The 19,060-nt window shown below is 40.0% G+C and overlaps 1 protein-coding gene across 4 annotated transcripts in view; it reads right to left on the bottom strand.

Annotated features, from left to right (window-relative positions):
• The window catches only part of SPEN (spen family transcriptional repressor), a 79,991-nt gene that overhangs the window by 14,568 nt on the left and 46,363 nt on the right, over positions 1-19,060 (bottom strand). For 3 of the 4 annotated variants that reach the window (XM_006271971.4, XM_014597956.3, XM_006271970.4), the window contains exons 4-10: positions 11,991-12,151; positions 9,688-9,888; positions 8,606-8,757; positions 6,072-6,197; positions 5,303-5,416; positions 3,997-4,110; positions 2,610-2,710 (exon numbers count right to left, since the gene is read on the bottom strand). In XM_006271971.4, the coding sequence (XP_006272033.2) occupies positions 2,610-2,710; positions 3,997-4,110; positions 5,303-5,416; positions 6,072-6,197; positions 8,606-8,757; positions 9,688-9,888; positions 11,991-12,151 (969 nt within the window). The remainder of the gene's footprint in view (positions 1-2,609; positions 2,711-3,996; positions 4,111-5,302; positions 5,417-6,071; positions 6,198-8,605; positions 8,758-9,687; positions 9,889-11,990; positions 12,152-19,060) is intronic. The other variant, XM_006271972.4, reaches the window with a different exon arrangement.

The following is a 19,060-nucleotide window of genomic DNA, read 5'->3' as shown; positions in this document are numbered from 1 at the left end:
GTGAGCAGTACGATAAACCGCATTTACCATGCACCTTTCCTGCTAGCACGCTCTGCCCCACAACAGGCTGGACTAACTGCAAAGCCCAGGGTAGGTTTGAACAGCTGTTGTGCTCTATAAATCAACCCCACACACAAATATTTCCTTCTGTGCTATCCTGCCCTTGTCCCGAATAGATCTACGCATGCTCAGGGCCCAGAATGTGCAAAACACTATCTGAGATGCAAGTCCAGAGTCAAGTATCGGTCCCTGAAGGGCCTGGAAATGGTGGTGTGCGTGCCTGGTAAAAAAGGATGCTCAGGTTTGCAATGGTGCACATCACGCTTGTTTCCAGCCTCAAAGTGCCGAAACCTGTAGGACCTTACCAGCGTGACATTTTTAAGCAAAATTATCAGACGGCTTTTTAACAGGCTTACTAAATGTACTACTTCTAATATATTTAGCCTCTCTTTCTAAGACCTGTTTAGCTGAATTCATAAAGAGCTATGACTTTACAGATGAAAGAATAGAAAATAAATAAAATGTCTAAAAATCCTCCATAAGATTTCAAAACTAACTTTTCTCAAAATGGTGTCACATGCAGGTTTGTATAAGTATGGCCTAAAAATGGAACAGACATCCATTTACAGTGTCCTGAATAATTAAGCTGCAGTTTCACGATTCATAAATACAGTAAGTATCTCAGGCTCCTGCCAATGTAGCTATATACCAGCCTACTCCCCACGCATTCTGTTCCAATTACCTTTCTTTTTAAAAGATATACATACAATACAGAGAGTTCATTTTGATTCCACAACCAATTAACTTTACTGAGTTATTTTCCTCATCTCTTGGATACACTGAGAGAATCCTGGTTTGCGCAGCCTCCTTAGCATCACTACTAGGGACCTTTTACAGCTGACCCTTGTTTGCAGCAACACCTTGTAAGAGCAACAACCTCTTACCAGCAACATTTCACCTTGGAAAATTTTCCATGCCATGGATTCAGCTGATACTTCCTATAGCAACAATAGCCATTAAAGAAACAACATAGCACAAAGGTGCAGTCATGTTGCTATTAATAGGGTCTGGAAGCCCTGGATTCCAAATATTCACATGAATAGGGCAGGCTGGGAAGCAAAAAGACTAACAAGTGCTGGACTATAAGATCCAGAACAGAGTTCACCTTTAGTTATGCAAATTGCTCCATGATTAATTATTCTTCACTAGTTAGTAGAGATGCAAACATAATGATAGCTGATTTGAGGGGGAAAAAAAGAGAAAAAGACAAACAAGACTTCGCATGCATCCAAGTATCATCTTGTTCTAGAAATCAGTGTTCTAGTCAGAAGAATTTCACAGGGAAGACGGGCCCAGATGCCTTGTGTGTGCTAAGAGACATCAGACAAACTAATCTCTCCCTTTTTAATTCAGTCAGAGGAAACTGTCACAGTCTGCCTGTTGGCAGATCGCAATCCTTGGCAATGATATGGGAACACACACATTCATTCCCGTTATGCCAATTATAATTTCCAAACCAATCTTCACTTTTTTTTAATCTGGCAACGTTACGTATGTTATGTCAATATACTTTGATCTAAAATGGAAAAGTGGGTAGCTCATAGCTGCAAATAATGTCAGACTCGTTTCACTCACAGATCATTCAAAACCTCAAAAATTAAGCCAGCCTTTAATTTCTGTCATAGTAATGTATCAATCTAGAGAGAAAACTAGCTTGCCCGTTCTCCATAACAATCTTTAGTAAAATGAATTTTATCCAGAAAGTGTTCCTAAGCAAGGCTGCATTAAACCAGTCTGGAAAAGTGACCCTTCTGGACAGAACATACTGTCTTTTGCAACCCATATATAATAGTTACAGGATGATGAGAAGTGACGCAATGCATCTAGAGAGAACACACTTTTTCATATTAGACAGCAAGCAAAAAATGTAAGTCCCCCTCAGAGTTCTTCTTATTCAATCAAGCCACAGAGAAATGATGGGTCTGTATGGAAACTTTATATCATCAGTTCAAGAGTTGGAATATATGTGACTGGAATCAGCTGATCTGTTAATCTGCAAACTACTATGAGGCAAGGGAAAGGAATTAAAAATAAAGCACTCCACATTCTTAAGAAAATGAGGAAGGACCATAGCTATTTGCAAACGAAGCATTAAGTCAGCTCAGTATTTAGACTGCACAGTGGACCAAAGGACTTCAGTTAAGTCTTTGACACGCACAGATTTTTTGGTGCTACGGATATGGAAACTATAAGACACTAGCTTTTTCCAGTCAATCAAACCATTTACATCTGTGAAATGGTTTAAAAATTAACACAAGGAAACTACAATCTATAACTAACCATTAATACACTTGTCTTTTCAGTAAACCATTGGGTCAGTATATGAGTATTAAAAGTTCTCTGCCCTGAATTCAAAGTGGAACGGCGACTTCTTCAAGTAAACTTGCATCTCAGAAGTGCAGAGGCAGCAGACAAAATGACTGGGTTTGGCTACGTGTGTGGCCTTCATTTTAAAAGTTCCGATAATTTAATTTTGTCCTCCGGTCTTAACTACATTTAAAATTGCGTTAGAAAAGCAAGAGAAAGGAATAGGTGTATTAGATACATGCCTTCTTTCTGCCAGCATTTCATAAAAGTCTCTGATATCTTGACCTGTTTTCTCCATGGAATGATAAAATGCCAACTGACTCTCTCTGTTTGCAAAATCCACCTGAAAAACAAAGGGTAAAGCATGGTCAATAAAGGAAACATCCCATTCTGACACAATTTGAGACTCTGCTACAGAACCTGAATATATGAGCAGAAGGGAGTGTGGGCGGGATACAGTTAAAAAAAAACAACCAATCTTCAGGACTGGCAATTAATCCTGCCGAGATGAAAGGCCTTCCTCTCATTATAAATGTGCTGCAAAGCACAGCGTAATTGGATGGAGCTTTACCAATTCTGATTGGGATGTGTTATTTCAGCTAGGGAAGAAACAGCAACTGAGAAGCTCTTGTTCCGAGAAACTGAAAAATGTATGAGCACCCTTTACCGTCATAAAGCAGCTTTCATCTCAGAATGTCAAAAGTGGGTCAATGTTATTAATCTGTTCTACAGATGACAGTTCAAAAAATCTACCCCTCCCACTCCAGGTTACACAGCCAGGCAATGGCAGAGATGGGCAAAGAACCCAAGAACTCTGACTCCCAGCTCCAAGATCTAACCACTGAGCGCTTTCTATTTCCCAACGGCTTGCTACAATCTTAAGAAAATAAAGACATAATTGAAGCCAGAAATTAAGTTTCCAATTGGGTTTGTCTAAACGCATTCCACATAAGGCAACAGTTTTTTCATTTTTACATGAAATACTTGCTCTAAAAGAAATCTGTTATGGAACTCACACACACAGATAATAAGAGGGTGCTGAATGTTCCAAAGTCACTTAGTTGTAAGACCCACAAACACAAAACACAAAACCTTTAAATAACCATAACCTTGTGTTCTGCATTAAAGGCTGCTTATTATATTCAACTCCTTTGAAAAATATTCAGCTGCTAACCGCGACAACATCAAAGTTTCAGATGTCTTCAGCAGGTGAAACATCATGCTTGAAGTGATGACCCACTCTTTAGGAGAGAAGGAAGGAGGAGGAGAAAGATAACTCAGAAATTGGGCTGACACTCTAAATTCCTGGATTAGCGTGGTGCCTTTGTAATACTGCTGGACGGTAAAAACACGTATTGACAACAGGGACACCAATGTCCAGGAGCTTAGGGTGGCAAGAGCGGTGAAACAAATGAGAGGACACTGGAGAAGGCTTTCTGAGCAAGAGTGCAAAATGCCCTAACACCTTACTAAGCCGAGTTGAAAAAATTAGTTGAACCCTGCAGAGATCTGGGACATGTATGTCCCACTAAGTATTCCTCTGACTGGCAGTCTGCAAATGCCAGCAAGTTAAGGGCTAAGACCTAAATAACATTTTTTTTTTCTCTTTTGGAGGTCATTTCTGCACACCTTAATTTTATTCCCACCGATTTTCCTCCCCTTGGTCTCTTTTACAGCTGCTTGTGCATATTCAATTTCATTGTAGAGAACCAGGGCCATGCCTTTTAAGCGGTCAAACACCACCTGTAAAAAACAAAAAAACAAAACAAAAACCAAATAAGAGCCTCATCCACAGGACTTAATGTCAGTCCCAACAAATTCCTAAATCATGAGGATACAAGAAAATTTTTATCAAAGTAAATTTTCAGGCTTTTCTGATGAGGCTTATTGGAATAAAGAAACAATAAAAGGACAAGGGACTGGATATTGTGGCTTGAGGTATATTATTGCCTTTATTTTGTTTTTCTGTATTTTACTTTTAGTATTTTCTTGGTGACTCAACACTGTCATTTTTGTTATTGTTTGTAGTTGTGTTTTTGAAAATTCCCAATAAATTTTAGGGGGGAAAAAAGGTAAAAGGAACATTTAACCACAAAACGGAATAAACTTTTGTTACAAACTGCAGCACCATTCTTTGGTTGCTAAATATGCGATTTATAAAAGACACCTTGGCATAGCAACGTATATGTATTACTCACGCAACAAAGGATACATTCAAAATGTTAAAGTTGCAACACAAACCCATAACCATGTTATGGAAGTAGGTCCCTGACCCTGCAAAGATTTACACACATGCTTAACTTTAAGCACGCATATAATCCGACCGAAACCAACGTGACCACTCAGCATCAGGATGGATGAGTTAAGGATGTGCATAATTATTTGCAAGATCGCAATGTTCATCTCTAATACCTACACAAAATGGATCTGGGTAACTGAGTGTCCCATTGTGTGACGTGGGTGTGATGCACAACTATAACACTCTTTGGATGTACCTTTTCTGTTGCGAATTTCCTGCAGGATTTTTAAAAGTCATTTTTGGTCTATTTGCCAAAATATAATTATATCCAATTATGCAATTAGCATGCATAAATATAATCACATAATTAGAGTGTGTTTCTCCTACGTGAAACAACATGAGAATTCTAAAGAAATTTTGTTGGGAAAGAGGCTGTACTGCACAGGAGCAGCAGACAGGATCTATTCGTTATCTCGGCTCATTCAAAATACTTGTTTTCAAACAGAGAAAGTAACTGCACTATGTATTGGATCAACAGGCGGCAAAACTATAGACCCCCTATAGGCCAAATTTCAACCCAGAGAGAATTTCTCTGTCTGAGCTACGAAACCCTAGAAAGTTGGGGTTGAAAGGACAGGATGTAAAGAAAGAAAGACAGTAACAACTTCAAACCACATACCAAAGCCTCCCACCTACCTTTACCACAGGCCCGTATCGGCAGAAATGTCGGGTTAAATACTGATCCGTAACGTTTGTAGAAAGACCATCTAACCACACGCAGTTTGTAGGCATGCTCTTTCCAAAACCCAGCTGGACACAAAAGGGCAAAACTTCCATCAGTTCACACGTATTCGCTATTCACACGTATAAAACCAATTTTAACTGAGCATACCTCATTTAGAGTTATCTGAAGAAATCTAGTCATTTGTACAGATTTTCTAAAATTAGCATCTCATGCAGGTGCACGCAAGTTGTAATCAAATAGTAATTAATAAAAATAATCCTGCGAACTTAAACAAATACAGCTGTTTGAAAATATTTGCTTTTGTGTGAATTTAGGTCTTGTGAAAGGTGCTGGATTGACAGCTTTTGGGACTGAAATCCTCTATTTATCCTCAAAATCAGTTCAGCACTGGCCGGAGCAGTGCAATCTTCTTAGCACTGTCCCACCAAACACCGACCTGGAGGAACTACCTTTAAAAGGTAAGAGGATAAATCAGTCTGCATGTCCATTCAATCCTTGGCCTCTCTGCTGAGACTGCAAAGAGAGTTGCCAATTAATTCCAATTCTGCTTGTTGTTGAAAATGTTATCACTGCCTAACCTGATCTACAAAATACAAAGAAATACCAAAAAAGTACAAACAATCATCTTCCCTTTCACAGACTAAACAGATGCAAAAAATATGTAACGCTCAAAACAAAACTGACCCGGAATAGGATGAGCTGACCGGAGAATTTCTTTACCTTGAGTCGGTTATTTCCAAGGTATTCTCCATCCATCTTCTTAATTGCTTTACACACACTTGCAATATCACAGTACTGCAGGAATGCATATTGAGGAACTCCGTTTACTTTCTTAATGTCGATGTCCTGGAAAAAAAGCAGGCCACATTCAGCAATATGCCAACCAAGAGAGATTCAGCTGTATAAACTAGATCTAAATGGATTTTTTTTTAACCAGCACTACTTAACTAACATTTGTATTGCAGGGGGGATTTAAACATTAGCAGACAGCAAGAAGGTGCACTGGTCTGTTGCTTTTCATTCCCGTGGTAAAACTGGACCCTAAGGACTCAGCAAAAGCTCTTCATGTTGAAAATTTAAAAATGGAAAATGATGTTGGTGAACACCCAGAAAAACTAACCTGAACCATTCACAATAAACAGTAGCTTTGTTTAACACTGTGTTAAATAAACCAAGGCACTCAGCACCATAAAACACAGCTTTTTCACCTACAAAGGTGGAAGGGAAAATAACTTGCCCCAAATCAAAGCTTGTTTGGGAGTCAAGAGCCAAATAAGCTTACTTTTCCAAATAAACTCAATTCATCCTGTTTCTAGAAACAGAGGGAGATGCTGGGCTCTTCTCTTGAACCAAATTGGTGCTGATGAGGCAAAGCAAAAAAGATTAGGAACTCCTGACATGTGACCCCAAGAGGCCTGAGGCTTGCTCAAAGACTCACAAATGCAGTAAGAGGAGAACAATTAATGTATAATAAAACCTGGTTTTAATCTATTTTAAAAAACAGCAAGTCCAGAGTTGACATGTGGTCAACATTCAGGCTTACTACTAGTACTGGCATACATGCTGGAAGTCTCTGAACAAACCCACAATATTATGATTCATTCCAAGCTGAAAATAGAAGGTAGAGGGTTGTTGTTTTTTTAAATAGCACAAGCTTCCTCTGAGAACTATGTGCCAATGCCAGCACACTAATTTGAGCCTAAATGTTCAAATATTCAAAGTAGACTAATTTCATGGTTAATAAATTTAGGGAGAAGGCACTAGTTTAATACAGGGCTCAGCCTGGAGGAGCTCTTTATCAAAAAAAAACCTGCAGGTAAGCAGGGAGAGAACTATTGGAGTTTGACAGCCCAAACCTAATGACTTCAGCGTAATACTAATAAAGGGCTACGTTTTCAAAAGTTTGAAGCAGCACTTCTGCAACCTTGGCAAATTGTACTTGTCCAACTCACCCTAGGCAAGCAATTTCTTTTGACAGGCAAATAAAATATCATTACTCTGTCTATTAACCTCTCAAAAAGGAAACAAAATAAAAATCTATCTTGTGCCTGACCTGTTAACGCTTTCATGGGAATTCTGCGCTGCTGCTGCAATCCAGACCTATTAGATATTTTAACAGCACAGAAGTATTTCACATAAAACCAGCTTGCAACACACTGGACTATTCTCATCATCAAGTACTGGTACGAATTGGTAGCAGTGCAGCTCAGCTGGCATAAGATGAGAAAAGGGTTTGAGCCATATTCAGCTTGCAGACTCACCAATTAATGCAGATTTCGGTTACAAAGGTGCTGTGATATACAGAGCTGTCAGACAGTTTCGCAATAAAATGGAAGTCATATCTTTGCCAGCACTGAATGTGCAAGGATGTCACGACCATTTTTAGCTAGAGGTGGCACCCCTTCTCAACTGAAAGGCAATACCTCAGATGCCAACAACTGAAAGGTCTAAACAGAGTGAAAATAGTGCCGAGTAGCCATGGTTACCATTATTACTAGAATAACAGCGTACTCAAAGTAAGCTATCACTGCAGAAAGTCAGATACGGTAGAAGGTACAGTACTGTACAAAGTTATTTTATTCTTCTGGAAAACTTCTCTTAAATCCTAAAGGTGGTATTATTCAAAAGGGAGTGTGAAATAAGGGGAGAGAAGGGAATTAATCCTCTGTAACTATTTCACTTGAATAAGCTTGTTCAATTGAGAAGCCAAACTCCTTCATGTCATCACTAACCATTCTGCTTATTGTCTTGTTCAGTCCCATTGTTACTGAACAGGCTGTCAGAGCTGATTGCTACTTGCACAAGCAAGCAAGCAAAGTCTTTGTTTCAAAAATCAACAGGAAGCTGGGATTTCGCAACAGTAACAATGACTAAACATGAAAATAGAATTAAGCACATTTACATCCATGATGGATGCTAATGACTTCTCTGCAACTCTCCTCTCTTGCAAAAAATCCTTAAGTTTCTCATAATTGCACACAAGTGAGGCCTATTTCCATTCCAAAGTTACTTCCCTGCAATGCTGGTATGCTAAAACATCAATTGAAACTCAAAGCAATGTTTCTGGGTGTATCAGGGCAAGGCAAATTACTTGGATTGTGGCAGAACTCAAAAGACTAAATTAACTGTATTCACAGGCTCGGAATGATCAACATTACATTGCACTCTCCTTCTCATTTAGTTAGTTGCCGTGTATAATTTACACTGAGATCAAAGTCAGAAGTAGTATGCGTGCCAAAAAATAATTCACGTACCACTATCCCACCAAAGCGCTGAAATATGTTGCGGAGGTCATGATAGGTCGTGGTTTTTTCCAGGTTCCCAATGAAGAGAGTTCGTGTTGCTTTGGGGTGGAATTCATCTATCCTTTCATCCAAAGGGCGAAATTCATTCTCGCTTTCTGTTTCTAAAGACAAGAGAGATGGGGAAAACCTTTAAAGTATACTGAGGTGTTTTCAGTTTCTTCTAAACCCTGTTTTTGGAATAGCAGAAATGATGTAATCACTATCTTTAGCAAAGACACAGCAGGGCACTGGACATATAGCAGACCTCTACCACCACCAGGAGTTATAAAGCTGTCTCAGGCCACTACATGAATGCCAAGGAATCTGGACCTTTGGGTGCCACTCACTAAAAGAGGAGGTACGTTCCACATCAGCTGTTCTGGAAAACATACCTTTAAACAAGAATAAGGTATTCTATTGCCAGGAATTAATTCAATAGGCTTCATTGTATTCACGTGAGTGCTGATTTGGTGCATGGAAAATGTACTCTCTAAGTGGTCTGTTTAACAGATAATTATGTACAATAGGTTCCATTATGCTCACCGAAGATAAATCGAGAAAAGCTTAACTTGAGTGCCCAGAGTTAAGGCTTTCCCAACACGTTTATTCACATAGCCCAGGGCCTAAAGAAGGCTGTCCTCCCTTCCAACAGCACTTTGACAGGATTCAGTGCCACATCTAGACCCTGTTCCCTTTGTTTCGCTGGAGCAAAGCAGATGAGCAAAATGAAACCTGGTGGTCACAGGGAACAAGGATGGCAGATGATGGAAGGCTTCCTTCGCTGAGGGCTTGTGCCTGGAATGCTTTTCCTGTCTGACCTGCCTAGCAGCAGACCAGTGGCATCCACTGTCCCTGTTCTGGGATTTATTCTGGCACATTTCCCAGCTCTTTTAAATTATGCTTTTTTTCTTTCTTTCTTTTTTTAAACCAAAGTGGAGTCATTTTAACATTCCTTTTATTCATTTGCTGCCTCTTACGAGAGTTCCTATAATCTTAACATGGTAACGGGTTTAGAGGGAAGTATGAAAATCAGTGTCATGTTTTCTGCTCACCTGGTCCTACCCAGGCCGTCACTTCGATCTGCATGCCAAAGAACAGCTTTCCTTTTGATGCGTTCAGTGCTTTTTCCTGGTCCTCCTGTTGGCGGAAGAACACCAGTCCATACCGCTCCTCAGAGGCCCCATGAATCTGTACGGATGTCACCTTCCCGTATTTCTTGAACTCGTGGAAAAGTCCATCCTTAAGGCTTGTGTCTAAACCGCAACATAAGCATTAGTAAAATGCAATTATTATTTTCTAACAAGGTAACGTTATTAAAGTAATGAAAGATACAGAGGTAAATACATTGAAAGAGCAGTAAGGTTGCAACGTCAATGAATCAAAAGTTAAGAGTAGCCCATGCAGCCAGACTCAAAAGTTGCCCACACCTCCCGTTTGCATATGCATTATATGCAAATCTAATATATGCATTATCTAGTAATATTTTACTATGTGATCCCATACTACTTTTTCCACAGGAACTCTACCCTTCACTCAGTACAGGATGAATGGTGATCACCTAAGATGCAACTACTTCATTTCGCCTTCACTTTTGAGGTGTAACTCACTGCCTTATTTCTGAACAATACTTAAACCTTCCACTGAATTATTATTCATTTCTTTGTGAGTCTTTTTATGGTGCTCATCACTGCAGCTACCACATCCAAACATTAGCAAACATATTTCCACATCCACTTTGGAAAATGAAGGGATATATCTTCATTTCACAGATGAGAAACTGAGGCAGAGAGAAGTTATTTTGAGTGCCCAAACTGAAATGGCTATGGCTTGACATTTTAGAGCACTTTGTATTTTGTATGTCCAAAGCACCGTTCCCTGTGACTACAATGGCAGGTGTGAGTGCTGAACCCAACCGTCTCCAGTTGAACAGTCCTGAATCAAGAAACCCATAAGCACTGGTCACTTGCGAAATTTAGATCTTGTCTCCCTTTGCTTCCTAATCAGCTTGCTTCTTCCTCCTCCTCCTCCTTGTTGCCAGCAGCAGAACTGAGAGCACTGAAGACCCCTGTTCTCAGGGCTGGGGCCACAGCACCGCTCAGCAGCAACTGCACAGACAGTTCTGTTCAGCCCAAATAGGCCTAGGCTGGTAACACACTCAATTCACATGAAACCTCTACAGAATTGAGCAGCCAAACTCAAGCAAGGCTCTAGTGAGCACGCACAAACCAAGATTTTTCAAGGGTTTATCATTTGGCCAAATCTTGGCAGTTTTTTCCCCTGGAAAGAAGACAAAAGGCATATGACCTGATACAAGGCAATGTTCCTGCCAAACTTCAAGGCTCTTATCCAAAATATGGAAACGTTACAGGCTCTCAGGCAAAGTGACTGAAAACATCTTTTTATACATGGAGAAAATTGATTTCTCCTTGATCATATTCTTGAAAATGGCTAAACCATTTTTTGCTGAACTTTTTCAAGAATTCAGGCAGAGGCAAACACCTGGCTTAAACACAGCAGCCAACATCAAGGTTGGTAAAGTTAAAACCAATTGAAAACAAGGGTTTATAATGATATTATTGGGCAACTTTAACAAAAAGCTGTGCTGCCAGCTACATAAATAATATGTGAGGGCCTGGACATGACATGTTAACAGCAACATAATTTACATCAGTTTTATACATCGGTCTAAATTGGAGATCTGGAGCTAACGGACAACTGGTAATACTGGGTAGGCGCGATGATAGCACTGCACCCCTAGATGGCAGAGGAGCATGTAATGGGCCCGTCTGCACTGAGCCAATGGCTAATCTGGGATACCCATGAATACACAGTTACACCAGTGTGTTTTTACTGCTGTTTTTTCCCCCAGGGTAACTCTACACCATATTCTATACCAATGTAGCTGTGTCATGTGTCTAGCCCTTGGCTTCATTTTCAATGATGCAAGGAGAAGAGAGACTCCCAGTGACTGTCGTAAAGGAAAGCTGCTCAACTGCAAGGCCAGAAGCACTCAGAGGTTTACTGAACTCCTGAAATTTTTGTCCTGTAGTAGTGCTGCAGTCTCCTTGTATCCTTCTTCAAACCTAAATGCTCTTCACATGTAATCGGACACTTTCATTACAACATTATGACAGCAGTAACCTTGTGACTAAGTTTCGTAAACGATGGCTCATTAACCTGCACTTATACTTCCCTATGCAATAAGAAATGATACTGGCAAACACTTAAAGGGATAAGTCTATTTAAATATTAGGTCAACACGATGGAGACTACAGATCTATTCAATTCCTTCCACTAATCTCTCTTTTTCTATTACAACACTCTGAGGAAGACCTCTTTCCCACATGGGTTTTACCTGTTGAGCGTACTGGAAGATTTTGAACCTTGATCCCAAAACTTTTACGGGGCTCATCTTTCTCCAGAGATGGAAGCAGCTGGGATGTGGGTGCTGGAACTGCTGTAGACTGAACTGACCGTGCTGGGGACTCATCACTTGAACTGCTGCTGGAGTCACTACTGTAAAAGAAAAAAATTAAAAGGCTACTCAGCGGGAAAAGAAACAGTGTGTGACTGGAGACTAATGGGTGTTTTTAAATATTAAAATCATAAAAAGTCAAGAGGATTTTATTCTACCAAGCAAGAGTCAGATACGTTGACTATAAATGGTAATAACTGGACTAAAATACGGCTCACATCCCCACGTCTATCTCACCGCAGCAGCAAAACCACGAGAGAAGGCAGGTTCTGTCTGTAAGTTAAAATACCTATCCTCAAAATACCAATAAAACTGTGTTAATGAAGGAAACTATTTGAAAAGGATTCTTTCAAAATATTTCCTTTTTCCACTCTCAAATGCCGAAAATCCAGTTTCCGTAACACACCCCAGCCTATACAATGGAATTCATAATCATCCTACAAATATTCTCTTACAAAATCCTCAGAGGAGACAGTCAAGGAAACAGAATATGGGTAAAATGTCAAACAGCTCCTGTTACATTCTGTGACAATGGAGGAGATTTAATTAAGTGTAATACAGTGCTTCATCAACTTCGGAGCTGTGTGGGAAGACTGAAAAAAATATACAGGGTACACAGGTCTACTGAGGCCTTAAAATCCCTTTCAGCATTCTCACACATAAAAGGAAATGTTATGGCAATCCCAGGTGCTGCTGTCAATCTGGAAATTGGCTCCACGGTTTCTCCCTAATGTGGCAGCTACATCTTTAAAAGAAGATTCCCACCCCTAAATAGATGACACTGGAAACTAATGTCCCTTGTGAGAAAACCAAGGCGAGTTTTTGCCAACTGCTCGATAATTACCTAAACGTCTGTGAGTCATCAAACACTGTTTACAGACTGAGTCTCAACAGGAATCTTCAGACTGAAGGGTTATGGTCCTAAGAACACTTTTGCATGATGCAGCTACTCCGGAATAAGGACCGTCTGCCAGATCAAACCAGTAATCGGTCTAGTCCAGTCTGGCTGGACACTGGGGCTGCTGCCAGCTACTTCCTAAAAGGTCAAAGAAATCCCCTGCCATGAATAATTGTCACAGACTTGCCCATTTGGAAAACCGTCTAATACAGTCCTTACCAGTCATCCTTTCCCTTATGTGGCATGAGAGTTTACCCCACTTGTAAAAATAATTTTTTTTAATGTAACTGTGAACATCCTCATTCTCCAATAAATAAGTCTTTTGAATTGTGCTAAACATTTAGCCAAAGTGGTAGCTTGAACTTAATAGTGTTTTGTATACAAAAATATTGTCTTAAATTTCTTGCTTTTCAATTTCTCCTAATGTTCCTTCAATGCCATGAAAGCAAAAATAATAAATGTATACATACACAAGTGCCATAACAACAACAACAACTACAATAATAATAATAATAATAATAATAATAGGGCCAGACTTGATGATCTTGCAGGTCCCTTCTGGTCCTTCAAGTCTACGAGTTTAATAATAATAAGGGACAGCTAACTTATCTTCATTGTGCCATTATTTTACATATCTATTATGTCCCCTCCCTACATTAAGCAATATCTCCCTAGGGAATCTATTTAGACCGCTAATCATTTTTGCTCCCCCAATCTAGACATATTTTACTTTGACTATATCATTTTGGACACAATATTCCAGATGAGGGTATATACACGGTGTTTTAATACTGATGGCAATACTTCTTTCCCCCAGTCTTCCTGCAGTGGAATTTTTATTTTCTTTTTATATTCATTTTTTCTATAGCTTGAGCAGCAGCAGTAACAGAAAGACCCCGGTCAAAGTGCAGGCTGCACTGTCCTAGACCTGTGACTCTCAACGTGGCACCCTCGGGTGTCTTGAGATCCTTTCAAGGGTGGTGCTGCAGGGTGCTACACAAGATTAGCGCTGCTATGTGTGCAAACTTGATTCCCAAATAAACCCAGAGATGTTAAATGGGAATAGACAGTGTTAAAAACATTCTGGTTTGTTGAAGGCTCGGAGTTCTTGGCAACGGAAGTATTTTACCATAGCCAAAAACTGAGTGAAAACTAAGAGCTGACATTTTCCGAGGGGTACCCCAAGCCTACTGAGGCGTGCCTTGAGCCTAAAAAAGGTTATGAACCACTGTCCTAGATACCGTGCAAACCATCCTGGTAAGCACTGTCGCTATCTGAAAGCACTTTCATTATGTTTAGAAGACAAGACAGAAAGAAACAACCAACCAAGCTGCTGTGTTTAGCTGTGGTTTGTATTCTTAATAGATTCTAAACCTGTACCGCCCCAAAGATATGTCTGCCATTAGGAAAAAAGGCGAGCTCCATCACTCCTCAGGAGGCTTGGCAGTGAATTAAATGAGGCAATATTAACAAAGGGAGTGTACGGGAGTATTGGGAGAATTCAAGGCACTACTAGTTAATAGAGAAGTAAATATCTAGTACAGAAGTATGGAGCAGAAAGGACTTTTTCCAAAGTGGGGACTGTGCCCACACTTCCACAGATTTCCCTGGGAGTTGTGGGTGCACCTCTCCCACTGCAAATCATGTCTCAGGTCTTTAAGAATTAGTTGAAAAAGTTCCACCCATTCCACGACATTCCAGAGAAATGAAGTTTTACCAAACTTCCTCTCTAGGTTTTTCCAGAAAAAACAAGGCTGATAGACCAGCTCCACAGGCGAGTTACTTTCCTTTCACTTTTTGTTATCTTTTTTAAAGAGAAAATTCGTTTTTTCAGCTGAAGAAACACACTTCGAGAACTTTTGCAAGTCTGAGCTTTCAGCTTCTGTGGATGGGTGTAAAAAAGGTGTGTTTAATTTTCCCTGTGCTGCAACTAGAAACACTGCCTTCTACACAGCTGCAAAAAAGTAAGAGGCGCTTTAAGCCATATGCAGTTTTTAAAGCACAAAAAAATAAAATTCACAAGCTATAGAAAAATGTCCCATGTAAGCAGAATGAGAACTTGTAAACATGCTGAAAACACTTTCCTGCTGTCAACGCGTAGAAAATAAAGGCATTTTACTAATTTTTCTGCTAACAAGAGCTATACGGTCTTCCCTGCCCAAGTGCAGGGGGGCTGAACCCAATCATCGGCCCTTCCAGCCCCTAATAACTATGAAACTGCAGTAATTCATAAAATGTTTAGAAAGACCAACATTTAAGAAGCTAAAAAGTTTAATACAGGAAAACAACAGGGGTTGTTATTTAAACCAGGGGTAGGCAAAATGCAGCCCACAGGCTGGATGCGGCCCGCCAGGCCATTGTATCTGACCCGTGGGGCCCCTAAAAAATTTAGAAAATTAATATTTATCTGCCCCTGGCTGCCTGTCATGCAGCCCTTGATGACTTGCCAAAACTCAGTAAGTGGTCCTCCGCCCAAAATAATTGTCTGCCCCTGCCTTAAACTGTACCACTCATCATCACGTTCCCTGACAATTTTTATAGGTAATCAGTATGGGTTGTGGCAAGCCAGAAAGCAACATAAAGGAATTGCTTACAGACTGTATACATTTATTTTCCACGTCAAGCTGTAATGTAAAAATCAGGAGGCACTGGCTTAATTTTTTCACAACCAAACCATGCCCAGGCACACAGCTTATCCCCAGAAAGGGCCACCTTGCTCTCTACCATGCATGCAAAATGTCAGGCGACAGGGACAGGCAAGCTCCTGACCTGCCATAACATATATGGACTGTACAGACAGAAGGTAGAGCAGAGTGGCCCTATAGAGACCGACTGGTTCAGCGAAGCATAAGTTTTTGTAGGTATCAACCTACTTCTCCATTAGCACCTGACAAAGCGGGCTCTGCCTTCTGCCTGTCTCCAGACTAACACAGCTCGCTCCCTCTCTGAACTGTACGGGAAGGTGTGGCTGTACTGGCAAAATGTTCTAGTATCAGATCTGACCTACAGCTTTACTCACATGTTATGTGTTTCTCATAAATGTCTTATTTTGTATGCAAATGTATCAGGAAGCTGATGTTTAAACGAGGACCTATTTTTAGCCTGTCACTGCCTGTCTTTTATCCAGCTGGGTTGCATATAAACTTCTGAGAGTGAATTGCTGTCATCCCAGTTCTCGTCATGGCATCCCACTAACATCCAACACGAATGGCTTCACTGTAGGCGCAAGCAGAAGGACAACGGGGGCTACTGAGGAAAGTATTTTTATTTTAATAAAATTAGCTACAGCAAAGTGAATGAAGAAAAGTGCATGTTACCTTCAAGTTGGCTCCAATGCAAAAGGCCTCTTATTAAAAAATAAAATAACAATAAAATACTGTACAGCTAGTGCTATACGGTAATGCTAGCGCTAGTAATACTAGTACTATAAGCAGGGATACTGGTTTTCTCTGACAAAAGAAAAATCCCCAATTTTCAGGTTAAAAAAAGTAACCCCCGAAAGCTTGCTAAGAACTTTTCTCCAACTACTCAGTTGATCTAATAAAAGTTGGTCTAAAGAACCTTGCCTACCCAAAATCCACATTTTTTCTGTGATTAAAATGAAATGCCTCTAATACAGAGATGTGTGTATAGTGGTGTTTCATTCTGATGACGGAACAATGCAGATTTTGGGTTACTTTTTTAACCCAAAAATTGGGGATTTTTTTTTTTAATCAAAGAAAACCAGGATCCCTGGCTATAAGTAATACTATGTAAGATGTATGCATTGTTAGTAAGCTAGACAAAGTTTTTCTTTCTCCCTTTTTTTTTTAATCAAGGTATAACTAGTGAGTACTAGATCTGGCAATCTGAGTAAGGTGAGCAGGCCCCTACTCCCGCGCAGAGCCCCAGAGACTTCTGTGACTCCACTTATATGTAAGGGTCGGGCCAGGGGGATGTGCCTGCAGAAATGGAACCAAAATCCGTTGTGTTTCACGGGAAAGGAGCAAAAGTCATATCGAAGAGTTTTGTATCAGATATATTCAATTCTCTCTGTATTTGACTAATGGCCTCTGAATAAAGCGTTTACACCTTTCCTTCCACAGAAATAGCCTGTCATCAAGTAATTGCATTTTTCAGTTCTAGCAACTGACCTATAAAGGTATTTTTATACGTGGAAAATGAAAGAGAAAGAATACAAAGTGAGCTCCTTGCTTTGTTCCCCAGCAAAATGAGATAAAAGTGAGACTCCAAACCAGTCAATGTACCGGGATACCTGCTGCTCCTTGTCAATGGCAGGCTGTGCTGAATCAAGGGATCTCACAGCCTACCTTAGACTTCTGCAATTTTAAAAAGTGGGACAATTGTCGTTTCTGAGAATTGATTTCAGAACTGAGTCAGCTGTAATTGCGGCAGCTGCCGTTATTATAGCAACAGCAATGAGGAAACACTGTAGCCATTCATGTAAAATAAATTACAAAGGAGCATTAATGCACACTGAGGGCAATGTGCTGCCAAACTTCAGGTTTTAAAAAGCAAGCCCCTTGTAGTCGAACTGGGCAAAAAAAAGCATATGAAACCCTTGTGATTTGTCAGGGGGGAAATTTGTGCCAGATTTTCAACATAATAAATATTAATATATATTTATTTTAAAGTGGCTTAGTTATAACCCCCTTCAAAAAGAGCTTAAGCAGAATTGGTAACTGATCCTAAATTCTTGTAGCGGTACTCCATCCCAGACATTCATTTTTCTCCACATATAATTGAAATCAGGAACTCTGCCTCCATCAGTTTTGATTCAACCCACAGTTGCGGTAATTGCTAAGAAAAGATCATTTTCTACATAGATGCTGTAACATAGGACAACCTTCTCAGCAGGAATCCCAGTGGACAGAGGAGGTTGTTCACTCAGCTCGTCAGCAGAAGATACCAAAATCCAGCCAGGAAATCACAAGCTAACATGCAGTGCAGTAGTCTCTCTAATAGGAAAAAAACCCACACTTTCCTTACCGCACGAATGGTAAATTATAGCAGATCATTTGTATGCGAAATATCAGCTATGGGTATCAGTTAACGATCTAGCTATATACTGCTGATTTCAACGCTAAAGAAGTTAACCCCTTTCAGGCCTCCAATTTACACAAGATAGTTCTGAAACAATTCTCTGTAAGCTCCAAGGACCTAGCGTGGCAGATGGTAAAAACACTGTCATAAAACTTATCACAGAGCTCTGGAAATATCAATACACTGATTATAAAACAGATACACCTACTGCTAAAGGAGAGAGAAAAAATGATAGTGGAGGGGAGGGAGGGAAGGAGCATGTTTCCAACTGTCTAGTATTGCTGCCCCAAAAACATATATTCCATGCCAAAAGTAGTGTAAGTGATATAATCTGTGAAGTATTTGAAGATTTTTTCTGGATGAAAAGCAATATATAAAGTTGCATTACCAAATGCTATTTCTATAGTACTGTACACCTAGTAGTATAGTTAAATGTTATTTAGATTTAAGTATCTTTTAAATATACCAGAATGGGCCAAATTCTCTAGAAATGCAATTTACAATGATACACACATTAAAGTGCAGGGGGGCTGGACCCGATGATCCATAAGGTCCCTTCCAGCCTCTAACATTTATGAAATTATTAAATATTTAACCATAGTAAGTAATCCATTAGCATCAACTCTCAAGCCCCTCCTCACCAACCCCAGCTCTTGTCACATTCCTCCCTCCCCAAAAGCCAGAACAACGAGGTAATAAGCCTTGCTGGATTCCCTGAAGGTCAACAAATTCAGGTTATTTCATACCAAAATAGGTACTGCGTTCCCAAGATGAGAGCCCTTGTCTACTTCGCATGTCTGCGTTGATTATAAATGCCATATAGTGTTACAGATATAAATATCTTTGGGCATCTCCTGTACAAGTATACTATGAGCCAAAGCCTATTTATAAGCTTCTGACCCCCTGAAACTCAAATGACCTCAAACCTGCTGTTCTAGTTAAGCATCTTTCCAATAAACTATAAGCTGTTTAGTGCACAACTTACAAGACAAACTCTGTCACCAGGAGC

The sequence above is a fragment of the Alligator mississippiensis genome, chromosome 13, assembly GCF_030867095.1.
Source record: "Alligator mississippiensis isolate rAllMis1 chromosome 13, rAllMis1, whole genome shotgun sequence".
Lineage (NCBI taxonomy): Eukaryota > Metazoa > Chordata > Crocodylia > Alligatoridae > Alligator > Alligator mississippiensis.
The sequence above is the reverse complement of the archived record's forward strand: the minus strand, read 5'-3'. Positions and strand labels throughout refer to the sequence as shown.